The sequence below is a fragment of the Nicotiana tabacum genome, chromosome 21 (assembly GCF_000715075.1).
Source record: "Nicotiana tabacum cultivar K326 chromosome 21, ASM71507v2, whole genome shotgun sequence".
In the NCBI taxonomy this organism is placed as follows: domain Eukaryota; kingdom Viridiplantae; phylum Streptophyta; class Magnoliopsida; order Solanales; family Solanaceae; genus Nicotiana; species Nicotiana tabacum.
This window is the reverse complement of record NC_134100.1, coordinates 76,596,814-76,615,046: the sequence shown is the minus strand read 5'-3', so window position 1 is coordinate 76,615,046 and position 18,233 is coordinate 76,596,814. Positions and strand designations below refer to the sequence as shown.

Here is an 18,233-nt window from a genome sequence, read left to right as displayed (position 1 = left end):
CACGGCCAAGAGTTTTAACTTTTGAAGATAACCTGGTAATTATTATGACTTATGATGAAGCAAAGAGTTAGTCTACTTTTAGAGTTTAACGAAAAACTCGGCCTCAAACTTGTTAGTGCTAATGAAACACTTTTTTTAATTAAAATATTGCCAAACTTATACTTCTTTGTCTCATTTTATATGTCTTAATTTGACAGATACTAAGTTTAAGAAAATAAAAGAAAATATATGAATCTTGTGGTTTTTAACTAAAGTTGTATATAAGATACCAAAATTACCCTTTGAATCTTACAACTCTTTAACATGCAATCAGAGCCAACTCTTAAAATGAAAATGTTGGAACAAAAACCTTACTCTACTAGATACAGAAATATGGCATTTATTTTATATAACACAAAAAAGTAAGTCATATACTATATACTGAAACAGATAGAGTAACTAAATGTGACCTATGTTACCTCTTCTTCCAATCGCCGTATAATGCCAATTCCAATAACCAATCTAAGACTTATAAAACTGAAATACCCTTTGTAAAACCAAAGATCGTCCAACGTATATGGAACTAAAACTTCTAATAATTGAACATTATTGTGTAAAAAATTAGTATTCATTACTACTCAAAAAAGCAAGTGGCTAGCGAGGTAAACGAATCCCCATCACTTAACCTGCAAGTAAGATTGGGTTGGCTTCTACAGAAATGCAAGAGTCATGCCTTTCTATGTCAACAAAAACGTGCTCGCATGCACACACAACTGACTTTTGCTGTCTCTTTAGTGTGAGAAAAGTGTACTCTTTATTTTTGTGTTGTTGAAATACAAGGCTTCAATTAAATGTCAGCATTCATGTTTCTTGTCCTTTTTATCAAATAAACCTAAGCTCCCTCGTCATCTCTCTATCGTATTGTAACCTTTATTTCCTCCTCCTTGCCATTCAAGTAAAGTTAGATTTCCTCTTTCCAAATTCTTGACAAGTCAAATACAGTAGGAAAACCACCTCGTACGCAGCACAAAACATGGAATATGTCGAATCAATTGGCAATATTCAAGCCACTATATCGATGGATAGACCGCTAAAGAAGCTCAAAATCCCAACATCAGAACACAAAGACCTTAGAGCTACAACTTGTGATCCAAAACAGTCTAGTTACGCTGCCCATAATTCAAGATTTAGTTTTCCTTTTGCCCTTGATGATCAACTTCCTATGCAATCACCTGTTCAGAACCAAACTATGATTTCTTTTGCACCTCAAAATTGCTTTCTAGACAATGACCCGTGCCATCTTGCGCTAGTTCAGTGTCGGAACACTTACAATTATGGCACTGTTTCCACAACCCCTAAGCGGTACAGGGGAGTGAGACAACGCCACTGGGGAAAATGGGTAGCGGAGATTCGTCTTCCACGAAAAAGAAGTAGACTCTGGCTAGGCACATTTGACAGCGCGGAAGAAGCTGCTTTTGCTTATGATGTAGAGGCCTTTAGGCTCCGAGGATCAGATGCGCGGCTTAATTTCCCGCATCTCTTCCTTAGTGACCCGTCTGTTAACAACATAGACGAAACTAATTCAGCAGCCTCAAATATAAATTCCTTCTCTAAAAGTTCTTTTCAATTCCAACACAATAAACGGCGTACCAAACAATGTCAGAAAGAAGACAGGATACCTTCAGCCGTGGGACAGAGTACCTCTGTTTTAGACGAGGGAATAAGGATGTATGATGGGAGAAATTCTCAAGAACTAAAGCCGGTTGATACTAATATATTACAAGTAAATAGTAATTATCAGGCTTCTACTGACACAATGCAATTAAAGGAAGCCCTATTTGATAGTATATCAGATACAAGGTGGATAGATATACTTCAATCTGGTTCCTCTATTGGCAGTCTATTTGGGATCAACATTTCTACTGATGATAATTTGGTTCAGCACCATTGTGATTTCACCATTGATCGAGGCTTCACAGATGATCTTTTAAGCGCCACTAGTGACCAACTGCAACAGGAGAGTTCAACTCTTTTTTCCAAACCCCTGGAATAGGTGATAACTCCCAAGGACGGCTTTAGGGCGAGGTTCAACTCAACCTTAGGGGTTGTTTGGTTGAAGACAAATTATGTTGCGATTAGTTACATTGGGATTAGTTATCTTGTATTATTTCTTATTGACTGTTTGGCATGTTGTATCAATCATGGGAGTCAATTTATTGCTTTAACCTGGGATTATTATTCCACCGTCTAGCAGATATAAGTTATCCTGGTACTATTTTTAATCATAGGATAATTTATCCCAGATTTAGTAACCAAACAAGGAATAATATGGTACTAAATTTTTATTCCATGATTATTTTTGCTTATCTGTCGTACCAAACGACCCCGTAGTTATTTGGTATGGTCTATAGGAAGAAATGATCATGGTATAAGGGAGTTATTATAATTCTTCCATGATTGGTATTTATTTTTTTAGGGAAAAGGTCCAAATTTATCCATATACTATTGGAAATAAACTCTTTGTTATACTTTTCGGCTGAATTTATCCTTAATGTCAGCAAAGTAATCAAAAATACTCTTATTTCTAACAGAGATCCACCATGAAAAATTAAAACCCATATGGTCTGACACTTTGAATGAGGTGGATTTCATATGGCATGCCACCTCACCACTCCAATCCTATTTACCCCTCCCCTTCCGCCACTTCACTCTACCCATCTCCAATCTCCTATGCCCATTTAACCCTACCTTTTACCATCTCCACTGAAGATTTGGGCGGTAAGATTCCCACCATGTTAAAAGGCTTTACAAGGCCTTTAGTGTAGAAAAGCTAATTCTCTTGTATCTAGACACAATAAGGCTAATAGAAATTATAGGCTCTAGTGATCAAATGATTTAGACTTAAAGGCAGTATTAATCAGATTTATATTGAGAGGTGATTGTAACTCTAAATGGAATATGAATGTTGAGGTTCTTAATTTTTGAGTTCATCAGCCCAGTAGCACCATCGTTGTGACGACCCGATAGGTCATTTTGAGCACTAGCCTTTATTTCTATGTTCCGAGACCTCCATTAGCTTCATTTGATATCTTTTGATTTGCGTGCGTGGTTCGTATCATTTTTCGGAATTTATTTACGTAAAATTTGAAGAAAATATAATTTTTGGCTTTAAAAATAACTTGAGTTGACTACGGTCAACATTTTGGGTTAACGACCCCGGATCGGTATTTTGATGATTTTGGTAGGTTCGTATTGTAATTTTAGACTTGTGCGTATGCCCGAAATTTAATTCGGAGGTCCCTAAGTTGATTTGACTTGTTTTACCGAAAGTTGGAAATTTGAATGTTTAGAAATTCTTTAGGTTTAACCGTAGGTTAACTTTATAGTTATCGGATTTGGATTTTAGTTTTGGGATTTGGAATAGGTCCGTTTCAGTTAATTGAATCTTGTTTGTAAAATTTTGTTTAACTTGGAGTTGATTTGAGAGGATTCAGACGCTCGGTTGTGATTCTAGAGGTTCTTGAGTTTGTTTTTGAATTTCATGCGTTTTGATGTCTGAATCGTGGTTCTAGATGTTATTTCGGTATTTTGATTGCACGAGCGAGTTCGTATGATATTTTTAGACTTGTGTAGATGTTCGGTTTGGAGCCTCGAGGGCTCGGGTGAGTTTCAGACGTGTTTTAGAATGGTTTTCAATTTAAACATGACTGGTGTGTTGGTGCTCTAGTTATCGCAATTGCGAGCACCAACATCACAATTGCGAAGAGGACAAAGGAGATCCAGATATCGCAAATGCGACTCCCTCTTTGCATTTGCGAATACAGTATAAGATTGGGTTGGGTCGCATTTGTGACCATTGTGTCGCTTTTGCGAAGAAGGCTGTCATCATAATTGCGATATTTGTATGGGCTGTCAGGGTTTGCTTTTACGATCCCTGTTCCGCAATTGTGAGGGTTCGCAAATGCGAACCCAAGGTCGCATTTGCCACATCTGCAGCTGAACAAAAGGGCTGGAAGATGGGATTTTAGTCTCATTTTCATATCTTTGAACCCCTAGACTCGGTAAGAGGCGATTTGAAGAGGGGATTTTCCAATTCAAACATTGGGTAAGTAATTTTGATCTAATTTCAATTATGTTACATGATTCTACATGAGATTGAACATCAAATTCATGAGAATCTAAGAGAAATTTTGGGGATTTTTGTCTATGTTTTGAAAAAATAAAGAATTGGGATTTAAGAATCGAATTGGACTCGGATTTTGAAACAAAATATATATATAGACTCGTGGGGTTATGAGTAGTCGGGATCTACCCTTGGACTCGGGTTTTGATCGGGCAAACCTGGGGTTGACTTTTGTTGACCTTTTCCAATTTCATTAAAGATCGAATCTTTTTCACTCGTGGAGTAGTTTCTAAAGCTTATATTAAATCATTTAAACTATATTTGGCTAGACTTGACTGGTTTGGAGGCTAATTCTAAAAGAAAGGTCATGGTTGAGTGTTGATTTTATTGCGGAAAAGAGGTAAGTATCGTGTCTAACCTTGACTTGAGGGAATTAAGACTTGTTGCATTATTTGTTATGTGAATTATGTAGGGAAACGACGTATATGCGAAGTGATAGGTGTATATGCGTGTCACGACCCATAATTCCCAACCTCGGGACCGTGATGGCACCTAACATCTACTTGCTAGGCAAGCCAACATTATTGAATTAATTAACCAGTCTTTAACAATTATAACAGAGTAATGATATTTAACAATTAAAAACTCAGAATTTAACATAGTGTTAATAGAAATAACGCGATGCTAACTACTCCCAAAAATTCGGAGTCACAAGCACATGAGCAGCTAGAATATTACATATACGGTCTAAAATAATGTACAACTACTTGAGACTAGATAAACAATAAAATGGATAAAAGAGGGGACTTCAGGGTTGCGGACGCCGTGCATCTACACCTCAAGTCTCCAATACAGCTGAATCCGAGCAGAAACACCACTAGACGCCGCTGGAATAAATATCAGTATCTGCACAAGAAGTGCAGAAGTATAGCATGAGTACAACTAACTCAATATCCATAAGTGTTGAGCCTAACCCTCACGAGGTAGTGACGAGGCTATGACAAGACAACTACTTAAAACCTGTACAGATATATACGTAGAGCACCAAAATAACAAGTAGGGCAATTAAAACATTAACTGGGAGGGGACATGCGAAATGGGAAGTATCATAAGAACGACAAGTATGAAATCACCAAATAACATCTTTTCAAAATAAACAGCAATGCAACCAAGTAAATCACTAATCCAGGAACCAAATAAGGCAATGAAATAAAAATGGTAAGGCATCACCCTTTGTGCTTTTACTCTCGTTCTCACTATGTAATATCATAAATGAAATGGCACGGCATCACCCTTCGTGTTTTTACTCTCTTCCTCACATGATGTGATAAATGATGATAATCAGTCAATAACACGGCATCACCCTTCATGCTTTAATCCTCCTAGTCTCTCGTATAAATGATATTTTATGAAAATAAGGCACGGTAACCCCCTTCGTACTTTTCTCTCTTCCTCACTAAACAACAACATTAATCCAAGATAGCAAAACAAGGTGGGAAGCAATTTCACTTCAATCACAGTGTAATGATAATTCAACTCAACTTTCAACATCTTAACAACTTCAAAATAAACAATAGATATGAAGGCGAATAGTTAAAGAAGTAATAATCTATCTACGACATGGAATGCATAGTCAATGAATCAACAAAATACAAAAAAATAATTTTCACCCTCATGCTTTAATCCAACGACAACTTATATATATTCGTCACCTTACATATATGCCGTCCCCACATATAATTCATGTAGCAATTAGACCAACTAGTCCTCATTCTCTTAAGTCAAGATTAACCATGGCATTTGCCTCACTCTGCAACCAAGTCAATCAATAAACCACGACTTTGCCTTTTGTACAAGCCTCCAAACTAACCAAATATAACTAATTATCTATCAAACAATTCAAAATAAGCTTTAGAAACTACTCACGAGTGAAAAAATTTAATCTTTAGTGAATTTAGAAAAAGTCAACAAAAGTCAACCCCCTGGCCCGCTTAGTCAAAACCCCAGATTCAGACCAAAACCCGTTTATCCATTCACCCGCGAACACGGTTATTTATTTTTAAATCCGACCTCAATTTGAGGTCTAAATCTGAATTTTGCAAAAATCCCTAAATTTTAGCCAAATCCCTAATTTCTACCTTGAAAATTCTAGATTTAATGTTAAAAACACATGAAAAGTAATGAATAATTGAAAAGAAATGGATTAAAGTTGCTTACCAATGAATTTGAGAAGAAAATGCTCTTCAAAAATTGCCTCTAGTGTGTTTAGGGTTGTGAAATGGTGTAAAATGAGCTAAGTCTCGATTTTTCCTCTTATACCTAGCTGCGGATGTCGCAATTGCGAACTTTTGTTTGCACATGCGAACATCGTAAATGCGACAATTTTATCGCAAATGCGAACAACTAACCCTTCGCAAATGCGAAGATGTCCTATATTTCCAGGAGTCGCAAATGCGACCGAAATACTTGCAAAAGCGGTCCTAGCTAGTTCGCAAATGAGAACCATTTCCTCGCAATTGCGAGATGCCCAGCCCATGCCGCTGCTTGCAAATGCAAAATCATGTTCGGAAAAGCGATGCTCGTATTTGCGAGCTAGACATCGCAAATGCGAGATCTGCAGATCAACACCAGAACTGAAAAGCACACCAGCTATTATATTTCATTCAAAACTCATTGTAGCACCTCCAAAACTCTTCTGAGCCCTACGGGCTCCAACTCGAATATGCACACAAGTGTAATAACATGATACAAACTCGCTCGCACGATCAAAGAACCAAAATAACATCTAGAACTACGAATCGGACATCAAAATGCATGAAATTTCAAAAAAAAACTCAAGAACCTCTAAAATCACAACCAAGCGTCCGAATCCTATCAAACCAACTCTGATTTACACCAATTTTACAGACTAGTTTCAGATAGCAAAACGGACATATACCAAGTCCCAAAATCAAATATCAAAACCCGATAGCCACAAGGTCAACCTACGGTCAAACCTAAAAAATTTCTAAACTTCAAATTGCTACCTTTCGGCAAAACGAGTCAAATCAATTTGGGGACCTCTAAATTCAATTCCAGGCATATGACCAAGTTCAAAATCACAATACGGACCTACTGTAATTATCAAAATACCGATCCGGGATCATTTACAGAAAATATTGACTGTAGTCAACTCTAGTCTCATTTTTAGTCAAATTTTTTATTTTTATCAAAATTTCATATAAAAGATTTTTGAAAAGCAACACTGACCACGAACGCAAACTAAGAAACATCAAATAAGGCTACATGAGGTTTCAGAATACAAAAATAAGGACTAGTACCCAAAACGACCTACCGAGTCATCACAATACGTCGTTCTAGGATTTAACATGCGGGATTGGGCTATTTTTTTCCATGTCTTTATTTATTCCATGTTATCTCTTGTTATATACTTTAATTGTTATATGTTCTTACTTGATATCTATGTTTTACTAGTTAATTATTAATTAATTGTTACTTGCTTGATTTATTCATTTCTCACTCAATATCTATCTACCTGCTACATGTTCCTACTTGCCTCAGCTGTAAATTTCCATTATCACATGTTTTTATACGTGAGTCATTTATTATTGATGAATCGTTAAGGTTTGGTACGAGATGTTGGATATTCTTTATTTGTATTGGTAGTTCTTTAATGTTTTGTACGTTTCATTCTCTTTTGTGTTGATATTTTGTAAATAGTGGTGTTGAGTTATTTATGTTAATAATTTGTTATTGGGCGATCGGGTTGCGCGCTACAATAATATTGAAAGGAATTAATATTGGGGTTCAGATTGCACACCGCAACGGAACAGGAAATGATATGATATGAAATTGAAAATGAATTGCACGCTAAGAAAGATATTGTGTTGAAACTTGGGATCGGGTTGCATACAGCAACAGATTTCATGTGTCGTAGTTATTTGTGACTGAAGAGTTTATTCTTGATATTGTGATACGAGATTTGAGATTATATTATTTTGGGTCCCTCTGATAGTTGATCTTTGGGTATGTTATTATGAGTTTACTGCTTTATTTCTATTTCTGCTATCTATTATCATTATTCCGTACAAGTTATTTGTGAGTGACTTGCCATAACATCGTCACTACTTCGTCGAGGTTAGGCTCGGCACTTACAGAGTATATGGGTCAGTTATACTCATGTTACATTTTTGTACTTCTTGTGCAGATATCGGTATTGGTCCCAGCGACGCGTAACAGAGACTGCTCTGATTCAACTGCTTTTGAAGACTTGAGGTAGAGCTGATGGCATTCGCAGTCCCTGAAGTCCCCTTCTATCCCATCTTTACTGTTGTCCTTATTTCGAATTGCTGTAATTCATTCAGACTTTTTCTGTAGAATTCTAGTATTCTCGTGTATTCGTTACTCCAGATTTCTGGGATATGTTTAGACGATGCTACGTTGTATTTATCACATCTATTTCAATATATTATAGCTTTGTATTATTAATGCTCTGTTGTAAGTTATTAAAACTAGTTAAGTAATTAGCTAACGTTGGCTTGCCTAGCAAGTTAAATGTTAGGTGCCATTACGACCCCAAGGTTGGGATTCCGGGTCTTGACAAGTTGGTATCAGAACACTAGGTTTTCTAGCCCTCACGAGTCATGAACAAGCTTAATAGAGTCTAGATGATCGGTACAGAGATGACTGTACTTATCTTCTAGAGGCTATAGGGCTTTAAGAAAATTTCACTGCTTTCCTTCTGTATCGTGCAACTTTATTCTATTACTGAAGTTTGAACCATTCTATTCTTGTTCTCTCGCAGATGGTGAGAACACGCACAACATCTATAGCCGGACAGGAGCTAGAGCCCCATGTTGCAGGCACTACTAGGGGTAGGGGCCGAGGCAAGGGTCGAGGCAGAGGTAGAGCTCAGCCTGGAACACGTGCAGCAGCACCCACCGCAGAGCCTCAGATTGAGAATGAGGAGGAAACCCCTATTCAGACCGCACCAGTCTGACCCACTAAGGTCCCGAATGGATTTATTGTTATTCCCGTACTTCAGGACACCCTAGTCCGCTTAGTGGGCCTCATGGAGAGTATGTCCTAGGCCGGAGTATTTCCTATGGCACCAACTGTCTCTTAGGTTGGGGGAGGAGCTCAGACTCCCCCACTCACACTCTGGAGCAGATGGCTCCCTTATATCAGACTCTGACGGTTCCAACAGTTGGAGTAGTTAAGCCAATTATTGCTACATAGACCGGGGAGAGGCCCGTGATGTCTTCTGAGGGATTGTAGAGGTTGGATAAGTTCACCAAGCTCTTTCCTATTCATTTTGGTGGTACACATTCTGAGAACCCATAAGATTATTTGGACCATTTTCACGAGGTGTTGCGCAACATAGGTATTGTGAAGTCCAATGTAGTCGACTTTGAAATATTTCAGATGACCGGTTTTGCCATCTATTCAGTTGGAAAGAGGACTCCGACCAATTATTTTTTGACTGATCGATTTTATTAGAAAATCGAATTTCTGATTGAGTTTTATGGTTTTGGTAGTCGAAAATTAGTCATTTTCTAGTATTGAGTGAATTTGAGCCAATTTCTGTTATCTTCTGCTCCTCGTGTGTGCCTCTAAAGATGCGTAACCTTTAACAAAAGACGTTTCATGACGTTTATATACAGCCTAGGTTTTGCATGGGAATACTCGAGACAATTCAAATTCGGACAGGATAACTGAAGGGCTCGTCTGTGTTGCTCGCGAGTGTCCTTCGATCAACACTTTTTTATGCATGGCTCGCGAGAGCTGTCGCCTTCCCCTTGATTCAGTGTTTTGTATAAGGGCTGACTTCCCTGATTCGTCTATATGGGACGCGACGCGAGCCGGCGAAGACGTTCATTATATGCTTTAGTTTTCTTGAGTTTTCAAATTCTTTTTTGCACCAAATTATCTCCGTTCAGTCCGCTTTCATCTAAATACGTTCTTGCACATATAAAACATGTATTGAGCACAAATTACCCTAATAACAATGCAATCCACATCAAAACACATAAGATATAAGGCGTAAGTATACTAAAAGGCATATGCTTTTAGCCTAATATCCCTAATAAATAAGGTAGAAGATAATGCTAAATCCCCCAACACCACCGATCAATATAGCCCGGGTGCATGACTTTAATTAAAAGAAAATTGACCATTCGTGAGCCAATGTAGCTCTGCCACGCCACTCAATGGTGAGGTCGAGGTAAGAGAAAAGGAATTGAAACATCTGCTTAGAGTCCTTTTAGAATGCAATTACTAGTTGTATCATTAAGTTACCACCTAATTCTTACAGGTAAAGTAGTCCTGGATCTAGCCTCTCCGGGATGCAAGTACAGTCATATAAAGGCTGTAATTCAAGAAATACCCATTGTTCCACGGGGAGCATAAGTCTTCAAAATCGGATGTTTAGAGCAAGTTTTATAATCGCATTAACTTTCCATCAATATATACACAGGCATATACTTAAAAGTCAACCATACATGAAAACGTGGTACTTAGAACTTAAAATGTTAGACAAAAATTATAAGTATACTTTAACACGTTCTAACATAAGAAATTTATACACCACCAACATATAAAACTTAAAAAGAAATACGACAGCAATATTTAATTACTCAATGTGACAATAGTTTTATCCGACTGCCCTTTATCCACTGTGCCACTATCATCGGTAGATTTTCCATGCTGAAGCCCATACCTTATGGAAGTGGATTGCATTGGGTAAAGAGCCAAATAGTATCCTATTCTTTTGACTAGGTAACATTATGTTAAAGGATATTTTATGTCATATAAATACCAAAAGGAAATCTAATTCTTGAAGCCTGATTGGTGGTTTACAATTGACGTGGGACATACTACAAATTTATCTTATCGCCAATTGACAATCGATTGTTTTGTCTCAAATCACAGTAACACCCCATCATTCTCACTCTATATATAAGTGCCCAAATCCTTATTAGCATTCACACTACTTGTAGTGCCAGTCCAAGAATCATTACTTAATTCTTCAGCTGACAATTTAGATAAAACTCAATTCCTTATATTCATGGCCCTTCAGGCTGCTGCCCTACTTCCTTCTGCTTTCTCTATTCCCAAGGAGGTTTGTGTTACTTTCTATACTTCTTTAGTCTGCATTTGAAATCTGAAGTTTCAACTAATTCTTTTTTCCAACTCATTTTATCTTGCAGGGAAAAGCTAGTGCAACTTTGAAGGATTCTAGTCTCTTTGGAATTTCTCTCTCATACCACATTAAATCTGATTTTGGCTCTTTATTCAAAGTCAAGGTACCTAGATGTACATTTTCTAAAAATAATTTAGGGATCGTTTGCTTGGGAAACAAGTTATCCCGAGATTGTTATCTCGCTATCCTATAGGAATAAAATAACACTACAATTTCGAAATAACTAATCTTGGGGTACCGCAATTTTATAAAATCATCTCAAATTTATTCCCGAGATTATTATCCCACGCACCAAACAAGTATAAAGTTGGTTCCAATGTGTCTAAATTAGAAGGTTCTGGAGCTTTACCAACTATGATAATAAAGTTACAAGTATTCGTTTGTCACATATTGTCAAATTATAGTAATTGAACTTTACTTATTATAACGTATAGTCTCAAGACTATTTGTGTCGCATTAAAGTAACTAAAGTTTACTTACTATAAGTCTAAGTTCAGTGATTATACGTGAAATTAACTCATTCCAGATTGTTAACTGATATTGAATTTTCATACAGAGCCAAAGAAGGTTGTCCCATGGAGCTATTAGAGCCGAGACAATGGTTGCAACTCCAGGTGTTACCAATGCCACAGTGTCAGGAAAGAAAACTTTAAGAAAAGGGTGTGTAGTAGTTACTGGAGCCTCTTCAGGATTAGGCCTAGCCACAGCAAAAGCACTAGCTGAGACAGGAAAATGGCATGTGATTATGGCATGTAGAGACTTTCTAAAAACTGAAAGAGCAGCAAAATCAGCAGGCATTCCTAAGGAGAACTACACCATAATGCACTTAGACCTTGCGTCCCTCGACAGTGTTCACCAGTTTGTCGATAACTTCCGGAGATCAGGCCGCCCTCTTGATGTATTGGTTTGCAATGCAGCCGTTTATCAACCAACTGCTAAAGAGCCTTCTTTCACTGCTGATGGATTTGAGCTTAGTGTTGGGACTAACCACCTCGGTCACTTCCTTCTTTCAAGATTGTTGCTGGATGATTTGAAGCAGTCTGATTACCCTTCAAAGAGACTCATCATTGTTGGTTCCATTACAGGTAACTAAAGCAACCAATGACTGGATCCAACAATGGATTCACGGGTTCAGTAGGATCCAATGTTTCTGGGTCGAATCCGATATATATGCCAAAAACAAGTATAGATAAAGAAGGTGTTTCGATTGGCTTTTAAGCTGCTCAAATCAGCTTTTAAGCTCTTTTTAACTTTTTTTTAGTGTTTGACAAAGTCAAGAAGTGCTTAAAATAAATTAAAACTGCTTAAAACAAGTCAAAAGCAATAAGCTAAGCAACCCCAACTTATTGCTTTTGGCTTAAAAGCTATTTCTGTTGAAAAGTCATTTTTTTTTTTTAAGTCAATCCAAACGGGCTCAAAGTTAAATATACATTTCAGAACCCATCGTGTCTAAATTCTGAATCCGCCACTAAATGCAACCATTCACTAAGTCTATTGAATTGAGACTATGAATTTACTACTGCTTTCAGTGGGAGACTAAACTTTGTTACTGAACTCAATTTTCAGGAAACACAAATACTTTGGCTGGAAATGTGCCTCCAAAAGCAAATCTTGGGGACTTGAGGGGATTGGCAAGGGGACTGGACGGGCTGAACAGCTCGGCCATGATCGATGGTGGAGACTTTGATGGTGCAAAAGCATATAAAGACAGCAAAGTTTGCAATATGCTCACTATGCAGGAATTCCACAGGCGATACCACGAGGAGACTGGCATCACATTTGCCTCTTTATACCCGGGCTGCATAGCAACAACAGGACTCTTCAGGGAGCATATTCCCTTGTTTAGGCTCCTTTTCCCTCCATTCCAGAAGTACATTACCAAGGGATTCGTCTCTGAGACAGAATCTGGAAAGAGACTCGCACAGGTAACAATCACCAGCAGTAGCGAAGCCAGAAATTCTAACAAGAGAATACAAGGAATTGCAAGAATGCCACACTTGGAGTTCGAACATACCACTTAAAGTGAACCATCTATGATACTGCACTCGAAGCTTCCCTTACAGAAAGAGTTTCCAATATAGAAAGAATTTCACTAAAATCATGTCGCTAAGGGTAAAATAGGAAATTATAATAAAAGATTTTCCAGTGTAGAAGGGTATACTAAAATAAAAGAATGTCATATAAAATGGAACAGAGTGAGCAATAATTACCGGTAGCCTAGTACTACTAGAAAGAAAAGAAAATGACCTAACCTTAACAAGAAAAAAGATTAACCTAAGATGTTGTTTATTGCTTTTATACAGGTTGTAAGTGATCCAAGCCTTACAAAATCAGGTGTCTATTGGAGCTGGAACAAGAATTCTTCTTCTTTTGAAAATCAGCTGTCACAAGAAGCCAGTGATGCAGAGAAAGCGCGTAAAGTGTGGGAAGTCAGTGAGAAACTCGTCGGTTTGGCATAAATTTTCCGGACTGAACATAACTTTTGCCAAGGCAAAGAAGAAAAGAGAATTCATGAGTGAGGATTTGAATCGAAATTCTGTTTTGTTGTAGAAAAAGGTTGTTACGTTGTAAGGTTCTGATTTAGGAATAAAAATATCACTCCAATTTGCTTCCAATATGAAAGTGATGGCCATGTACATTTTGGTTTCTTATTTTCCTGCTTTTGTATTGCAATGGATAAGAGCACTGTCCTGCCAAGGTGGAAGCTTCCAGTTCGATTGTACTCTTTTCCCCTCTAAAAATAATTATACATGGCACCTTTTCAACCAAGTCGGGTAATTCCTAATTTAGTTAATGATTCCGGCTAATTCTTTTTTTCTTTTTTTCTTTTAATATGGATTTTAGATGAATTTAGTTGAAGCAATGTGGTCTGTGAGGATTCACAATTTCACATAGCTGACCCTCAGGCTAATCCAATGTCATACGCTTTTCTGAGATACAGTTTTCCAAATCCAAAACAGAGTTTGAAGGGTTGAATTTCCTGCAGAACATAGCTAGGAGCAAATATTTCTACAAACAAACTAAACTGAATAATAATACTCAGCTGCAAAGCTTATTTACTTTATATTCGTGTACAAGTACTGAACCGCTGTTTCTTCCTGCTTCCGTTCAACTTGTGTCATTTAGACGTAGAATAAGTTGGTATTGTTTCTTCTTGTTCTAAGGAGTAGTTGTAGTATCTCCAGGATCCCAAAACCAGGTTAATTCTAGTACATGTTTTACCTAAGTTATTTCTTCATAGGACAGTATTTAATGTACCAAGAATCCGTCAGACATTTCATTCAGTTAAATAAATTCTGTGATTCCCAAGTATCCGTCAAGTTTTCTCTTTTATGTGCATTATAATATAACGGGACTGGGGATTACTTCTAGACCTCGCTTATAAAAGGATAAAAATTCTTTGTTTGTGTTATTTTCGACTTTAGACAATCCTCATTTGTTAAAACTTCTTTTGTCAGTTCACTGCAGCTACTCGCTTTCTTTTCTAAATTTAACTAATAAGAAGAACAAGAGGTTGCAACCAAATGGTTTTTGAAAAGTGTTAAAATCATTTCATACTGATAAATAGACATCATTGATCATATCAGCCTTGTTGTTTGACAAGCTAAAGGACGATAGCAAATTCTCAAAGCTGAATCCTTGTTGATGTTTTCATTTATTTTACAGGAAAAGAGATATATACACTGGTACACAAAGTAAAGGGAAGACAGCAAGCTAAAAGACACTAAAAAGGAACCAAAAACACAAAGGACAGCTCAAAAGATGAACAAAATATGGTTGGTGTCCATATTTGGAGAAATGCAAAATGGTTTTTAGTAAGAGGTATTCCAATCAGACCAGTTAGCTTCACTTCCAACTCTGGGGATGCTATTAACCCTTGAATACATATCCACTTTGAAGTTAGCTCCACACATTGCCCCTTCACTATCTACCCTTGGCATTGCCCTCATCTTCTTCATTGGATGCTCAAAATTCATCAGCCCTTTCTCACTATGAAACATACAACCTGTAATCAAACAGAATTCAACAATACAAAAATCATTCTATTTAGTAAGGGGTGTCATTCCGGCCTAAATATTTTTCTCAAAAATGTGAATATATACACTAAGACAACACCACAATGTAATTATTAATTAGGGATAGGAAGTAAAATCTTAGTCGAGAGTATTAGCGTTAGCCCTGTATTCTATTATTGTCAAATTTCTATTATTACTTGCTGATTTTGTTTTTCCGCTTGTTTTCCTACTATCTTGTTGTTGTAAATGCTTGGTGCTACTATTTCTTTTCGTCCCTTGAGCTGAGGTCTATTTGAAACAACCTCTCTATCTTCATAGGCAGGGGTAAGATCTGCGTACACACTACCCTCCCCAGATCTAACTTGTGGGATTACACTTTGTTTTTTATTGTTGTTGTTGAAGTAAAATCCTAAAACTATAATAATCTTGCACAAAATACTGTGTACACTACTGTTGTGTCAAATTCCGTGTAGATGTTACCTGTGGGAAAGGGTGCAAATGACTTTGCACATCCAGCTTTAATGACCTCTAAATCATCAGAAATTACCACAGAACCATCAGCAGCAATACCCCAAAACAGCTTCACTCCACCATCTGAACCCTACAATTATTTTACAATAGCAGTTGGAAAAGAATATCTTTCTATTTTACTCTAATAAATATAATGCAGATGTTACACAAATTCCTTAGTTAGGTGAAAACTTACCAAGGCAACAAATACAGTACCAGTCTTACTGTCATAGATTACAAAGGCATAGCTCCCATCAAAATCCTTAATAACTTGGTCAGCTGGATAGGGTCCTCTGTCTCTCAATGTTCTATATGCTTCTATCACTAGCAACGCTTCATTTGTAGCTTTTGATAGCCCATATTGTTTTATTTGTGCACATAAGTTGTTCAAGCTCCCCAAAAACAAGCAGTATATATCATCATACCCACAAAACAACCTTCCAATTAAAAGAAGGGAAAAAAAATACTCCATCAACCCAAAATTTCTTCGATTTTGATTTAAAAAATCAAAATAAATGCAAAAAACACTTAAATTTATACTTATTTGTGATATAGTTTGACTAGGCAAAAATTATAAACTTTAAAAAAATAGTCTTAAATATGTTATAACATCAGTATTTAAAAGTAGCGGGACCACTAATAAATAAAAATTTAAGCAAATACTGGGGTGAGAACCCTTCCCCTCCCCTAATTCAACCACTGCAGCAGCCCTAAGTTTTAAGTCTTAGGGTCCCAATACATGTTATTCATGTTATTTAACATATATATATATATATATATATTTTACAGTGATTCCTCTACCCAAAGTAGAGGTAGAGGTTTGAAATTTAAAGTTAAATAATTTCAAAGAAATAGTTGTCCCAATCATTTTAAAACGGATTAATAAAAACTTAGTGTCAAATAAATTGAAAGGGGGGGAATAATTACCTTTGTGTCTGATGAAGGAAGGAAGTGCAGTGAGGAGGAACAAAGGCAAGAGCAGCAGCATTTCCAAAGCTTACAGAAAAGGTATTTGAGGGGTGAGCTGATACGAATTTTTCAAGAGTTTCTTCAGGTAGCAAACATCTTTTAGATGAAGGGCTATGTAGCTCATCTGGTGGATGCGCAAATGCCTTGTGAAATATCGCCAACATTGCTTCTTCTTTTTGCCTTGAATATGATCAGAATTATAATCTAATAATACACAACTTCTCTTGATATTTTGTTGAAGGAGTGGAATAGGAATTGATTGTTCTTAGTTTGGGTATATATAGAACGTTGCACTCCTGTTTTGATACTGATAAACGAGGCTGAGGATGAAAAAAAATAACTTATCCCTAAGTTACCAAACCAAATCAATTGACTACTAATTCAAAATGTGTTTTTTAAATATCATTTAATTTAATTCTAATTATCTTATCAAAATGTTTTAATCGTTAAAGATGCTTTTTATTTATATAATTATATTCGACCATGCCCTTTGATATGTGTGCTTAAAATTTTAAATTACTGCCAAACTATATTATCATTTTTATCTATAATTTTAAGATTAGATTATTTAAGTTGACGGTGTCACTTTTATCTTGTAGTGGTTAGAACAGATACAGACGTCAGAGTTTTTGGGTTGGAATGAGGATGATGAGGACAGGATAAGGTTTCTCGTATTCCCATATAATGTCTTTATCCGTTTAGTTCTTTTGATTTTCCTTCAATTATTTGGGTACCTTCTAAATTGTGAAGCTTAACGGGCAAGGACGGTCAGTTGCATATTTTCTTTCTATAAAAAGAAACCTATCTCTTTATCCAAAAAGGGTAGGTGGATGTGGGCCTGTAAGTGTAAATCATGGTTCTGCATGCCAACAAGTTTTTGCAAAATCGAGAGATTTTCAGTCGTACTTTATATTTTTAAAAATTATAATTTAATAGTCAACTGATAAAAAATTTATAATAATATGATAATTATACTCCCCATAAAAGATATAAAACGGTATTCCTCTCATCAGCTTTATTAAAAAATTATAAATTTATCTAGATTCATTTTCAGAATCACACTTATATAAAGTTGTTTCATATTGAAACTAAAGAAGTTGTTTGATACTAATGCATGCTAAAGTTATTTGTCATGAAATAACTGATGGAGTTTGTAAGAATTAATAAAGCCCAAACGCCTCACCCTTAATGGTGCTTAAGAACGTGAGAACAATAAAGAAGCAGTATATATCGGATGATGAAGATATGTTAATCGCAATTGGATATTAGTTTAATCAATTGAAAAGATAATATTAAGGAAAAATAATCAAGGTCAAAATAAATCTGATGGAGAATATCGTAATTGTCCTCTACGCTTTAAAAATTAAATTATTATTACATGAGTTTTATCCGTAACTTCAGTCTAAACATGCTGAAATTATTTAGTTCATTTGCT

General features: G+C 36.4%; 3 protein-coding genes across 3 annotated transcripts; 2 read left to right on the top strand and 1 right to left on the bottom strand.

The window, feature by feature from the left end:
- The first annotated feature begins 969 nt into the window (after positions 1-969).
- On the top strand, positions 970-2,451 carry LOC142175438 (uncharacterized). The gene has a single exon (XM_075242215.1). The coding sequence runs from the start codon at positions 1,013-1,015 to the stop codon at positions 2,030-2,032; it is 1,020 nt and encodes a 339-aa protein (XP_075098316.1). The 5' UTR covers positions 970-1,012; the 3' UTR covers positions 2,033-2,451.
- An 8,593-nt stretch (positions 2,452-11,044) lies between these two features.
- Positions 11,045-14,072, top strand: LOC107804928 (protochlorophyllide reductase, chloroplastic-like). Its single transcript, XM_016628909.2, has 5 exons — positions 11,045-11,222; positions 11,311-11,406; positions 11,860-12,388; positions 12,870-13,228; positions 13,607-14,072. Exons 1-5 carry the CDS (start codon positions 11,169-11,171, stop codon positions 13,760-13,762), a joined length of 1,194 nt encoding a protein of 397 aa, XP_016484395.2. The 5' UTR covers positions 11,045-11,168; the 3' UTR covers positions 13,763-14,072.
- An 853-nt stretch (positions 14,073-14,925) lies between these two features.
- On the bottom strand, positions 14,926-17,091 carry LOC107805008 (stem-specific protein TSJT1-like). Its single transcript, XM_016629011.2, has 4 exons — positions 16,757-17,091; positions 16,026-16,266; positions 15,800-15,920; positions 14,926-15,309 (listed from the first exon to the last, which is right to left on the bottom strand). The coding sequence occupies exons 1-4, from the start codon at positions 16,960-16,962 to the stop codon at positions 15,116-15,118; spliced, it is 762 nt and encodes a 253-aa protein (XP_016484497.1). The 5' UTR covers positions 16,963-17,091; the 3' UTR covers positions 14,926-15,115.
- Positions 17,092-18,233: the final 1,142 nt, after the last annotated feature.

Excerpts from the sequence above, each read along its gene's own strand:
- LOC107805008 (XM_016629011.2), bottom strand. The coding sequence starts at position 16,962 with ATGTTGGCGATATTTCACAAGGCATTTGCGCATCCACCAGATGAGCTA. Across the intron at positions 16,267-16,756 it reads TTCCTTCATCAGACACAAAG|GTTGTTTTGTGGGTATGATG; the intron begins GTAATTATTCCC and ends TTTAATTGGAAG. Across the intron at positions 15,310-15,799 it reads ATTTGCACCCTTTCCCACAG|GTTGTATGTTTCATAGTGAG; the intron begins GTAACATCTACA and ends GTTTGATTACAG.
- LOC142175438 (XM_075242215.1), top strand. The coding sequence starts at position 1,013 with ATGGAATATGTCGAATCAATTGGCAATATTCAAGCCACTATATCGATG.
- LOC107804928 (XM_016628909.2), top strand. The coding sequence starts at position 11,169 with ATGGCCCTTCAGGCTGCTGCCCTACTTCCTTCTGCTTTCTCTATTCCC. Across the intron at positions 11,407-11,859 it reads GCTCTTTATTCAAAGTCAAG|AGCCAAAGAAGGTTGTCCCA; the intron begins GTACCTAGATGT and ends ATTTTCATACAG. Across the intron at positions 12,389-12,869 it reads CATTGTTGGTTCCATTACAG|GAAACACAAATACTTTGGCT; the intron begins GTAACTAAAGCA and ends CTCAATTTTCAG.